Below are 3,541 nucleotides of genomic sequence, written 5' to 3'. Positions count from 1 at the left end.
TTCAAACTGTTAGATCTCCACCTAGGAGACGTTACCCAGACCATGGCAGTGCGACAATCTCGTTGCGCCAGGTGCTGTACAAACATAGCAAAAACTTACATGAAGCACTGAGCCGCTGTCATCACCCAGTTCGGGGCCACTAGGAAGCCTCCACAGAAGTGGTTGTTCTTTCCTTGCAGATAGGCCACGTAGGGTGTGGAGTGGGTCTTGGCTTTACCTCCTCCCTCCATCCGATTCCAAGAATAATCTGCAATGAACGGGACTGAGGATGAGGGGATCGGAGGGCACAGGACACTCTCTCTGGGACTATTCCTTCCGCAGCCCTCTCCCCACCTCTGGGCCACTCTACTTACTGGCTTTGGCTGGGGGGCATGTCACCAGCAGGAGAGAGAGCAGGAGTTTCTGCAGGCGCTTCATCATAGCGTTGTCGGCTTCAGTGGATCCCTTGGAGGTGAGGCTGCAGCTGGGGTCTCTTCTTGCTCCCAGCAAGGTTTTATAGCCTGAGACTAGACTCCAGGAAACCACAGAAGTCAGACTCATCTGATTAATCTATCTGCAAATTGCATGCCTCAGCAATCTGAGAGGGGAATTCAGTCAGCCTTGGGCATCAACCCACCTTCATCTTGGGCCTGATCTGGGGTATCTGATGTCCTTCTAAACCCAGAGCCAATTTTAACCCATTGCCTTTGAGCTGGAAGCTATAGGGAGCCTACGCACCCTCATCACTTTGCCTGCCACTAGGCTCTCCCCTTGCAGCTTGTATTTGTTGTTGTGCACTTGCAAACTTGATTTTTATCATGAGCCTTGCAAGAACAAGATTTCTTTCACTTGATGTACCAGTTCCAAAGCCCGTGCAGTGGCAGTTGAGGACCCTCCTGCTTTTTCAGTAGGTGTGGTCCTGGCTAATAGAGCAAAATTGGTGTGAGCGCATTTATAACACCACACTGGTCATGGCTATGTGAGGGCAAGAAGTTGGTGTGGCAGCTTCATGAGCGTGGCCCACAGCAGTGTGACTGCTGCTGTTGCCATGAGGTCTCTGTTCTGAACCAGCTGCTGACTTAGGGCTCTGCTTTGTACAGCAAAAGACACCTTTTTAAGTGTTTCTTTCCAGATGTAATTGTTCACCGTTAAATTGTGGAGTTCGCTGTCTCTTACCAGCCAATGTGGGAGAAGACAGGAGGACACTTCCTTGACCTTGGAGTAGGGGCTCACTTTCCCTCTAATGTGTTGAGGGTGGATGGAGATGAGGGATGCAGGTTTAGGATTCTGCCCCTTTGCTAGCTAGAGATAACCCGATGACATGTCTCCCTGAAGCTGGTCTTGTTCCTCTGGGAAGGATCATGTCCAAGCGTGTCACAGCCAGCGCTGACCCCACCCTGGCAGGCAGTGATTTTTAAATGCCAAACAAGTGCCAGGTGCCTTTCTGCAGTGCATGGTGGGGATCTGTCTTCCCTGGATCAGGCCCCGCAGCAGTTGCTCCTCCTCCTCCAGCCCATGGTGAGAGGGACTGTGCTGGAGGAAGGGCTGGTGGCAAATCGCTGAACACACTCCCCCCAGCCCCCAGGATGTCCCCTTGCCTCCCCACTGGCACCAGTGCACGGCTCCAGCAAAAGGTGGAAGATGGGCATGTCTATGGCACTCGCCCCAGCAGTGGTTCCTTCCATGACTGTGACGAAATGGGGCTGATACGTCCTTGCTGCCCTCAGTGACTGCCAGTAAACTTGCTTTCATATCTGCCCCCAGTGCCACAGGGCAAAACCCATTTTTAAGCTAAAAGCTGCTATTCTCGTGCAAAGACTGCAGCAGATGGAGCTTCAAGGAAAACCCTGACGTGACAAAGATTTGTGCTACGCAGATAAGCAGTTGCAGCCTTTTCACTTGCAGATTTCCTAGCTGATAGCAGCTGTTAGCAGAAGCCCAAACCATGGACCCTTCTCAGTTTCCCCAGGGTGGCATGGGTGCTGAAGGCAAAGGTGATGTCATTTCCCTTCGTTCCAGGCAAGAACAGGGAGAACATAAGAGCAGACATCCAGGGCCAGACTGCAGGGCATCTCCTCCCTCTGACAGAGGTGGCTACTGGGAGCCTAGGAAAGACTATGAGAACAGGGCAAGCATTCCGTTCCTTTGAATTGCACGCAGTTTCTGTATGTTTAAAATTCCCTGCTGGGTTTCCCCACAGCAAACCAGTCTGGTCTCCTCTTGAACTTGCACAGACATTTGTCATCCTGCACCAGGGAGTTCTGCAGCTCAGTTGTTTACCAATGCACTGTCTCTGCTCCTTGTCATCTCCTCCAGGGAAGCGTCTAGCGCTCTCCTATCTGTATGTGAGAGACACCATCAGAAACTAGCTGGAATGAAGGAGACTAGGGCTCAGAGTTTAGGCAGGTTGCTTTACACCCACTGCAGGCCATGGAAGGAGGGGCTGGTGCAAGATATTCAGACTCTAGTGCAGGGGTTGTCTGAAAACGGTGCTAGAGCATCCTTTGTGGGGAGGAGAAGCTCGTCTCTGAGCATCACCTAGCTGTGGGGAGAGTCGTAAACCCTTTTGGTTTTGTGCTACTGCTAGAATAGTCTCTGCTCGTGCTGTTCTGCTAGAGCTGGGCTTGCCTTCCTGAGAGGGACAGAAACATGCCAACAAGTTCCAAGGCAGACAGCTCCCAGCTAGGACTCACCCTTGCCTTCTCCAGAGAAAGAGTCTGGCTCTCCCACAATAGTTGGCATGAGAGAAAAAGAGGAAGTGGCGTGGGGTCAGGCGCTTTTGTGAACCCAGGTCCTTTATCAACCCTTTCAATACAATCCTTTCAGAGACTACACCCGTGTCTCTACCCAGGACATCATGTTGCTATTCAGGAGATGGAGCACTGTGGCTGCTGGAGAATGGCAGAGGCAAAGACTGAAAGCACTGGTGTGCAACAGCTAGGACTTTGAGTATGTCTCCTCTCTGAGATCCTAAAGCCCCATCCCTGGGATCTCAGCCACCACCTGCCCTATGCCCAAGGGGGAGCAGAAACAGCACAGTCCACAAAAAGTCCAGCTCCCTTCACCTGCTGAAGCCTCTTACAGCTAAGACATCTGAAAAGATTAGCCTGGTTTTCCCTGTGACCCAGCCTGCTGTCTTGGCTGCCCTATGTCCTAGGGTGCAACATCACCCAGGCACAAGGTCCCTGCAGAGGGGACAGTCATTACTTTGCAGTTTTTGACCCCTGGTACCTTCTGACACACCACATCCTGGCTGTCAGCTGCTCCCAGGCAAGTGGTGACATTGCTGAAATTGGTGAATGGAGTGTGTGCACATCACTTTTCCCAGCCCGTTTCTACCTGGGCAGTTTCTCTTCCTGCAACACACTTATCCCCATGACCCCAGAAGGGCAACTGTAGCTCTTGTCCTCCAAGTCTGCCAGCAATTCAGTGGATGCAGAGCTACAACTGCCTCTGTGCCAACAGGCTGACCTCTCACTTCGACCAGCTAGACCCTCCCTCCCTTCTCCCTGGGGCAAGGTACGAGAAAGCAGAAGACATATGCTGGGAAATGCAGCTCTGA

General features: G+C 52.1%; 1 protein-coding gene across 1 annotated transcript in view; it reads right to left on the bottom strand.

The window, feature by feature from the left end:
• LOC103923465 (granzyme E-like) overlaps positions 1-417 on the bottom strand; it is a 2,834-nt gene extending 2,417 nt beyond the window's left edge. Inside the window, exons 1-2 of the mRNA XM_009331824.1 lie at positions 354-417; positions 100-247 (exon numbers count right to left, since the gene is read on the bottom strand). Of these exons, the coding sequence (XP_009330099.1) occupies positions 100-247; positions 354-417 (212 nt within the window). The remainder of the gene's footprint in view (positions 1-99; positions 248-353) is intronic.
• Between the last annotated feature and the right edge of the window lie 3,124 nt (positions 418-3,541).

This window comes from Pygoscelis adeliae, unplaced genomic scaffold (genome assembly GCF_000699105.1).
Source record: "Pygoscelis adeliae isolate BGI_AS28 unplaced genomic scaffold, ASM69910v1 Scaffold239, whole genome shotgun sequence".
Lineage (NCBI taxonomy): Eukaryota > Metazoa > Chordata > Aves > Sphenisciformes > Spheniscidae > Pygoscelis > Pygoscelis adeliae.
Note: the sequence above shows the minus strand (reverse complement) of the source record. Positions and strands in the feature narration are given on the sequence as shown.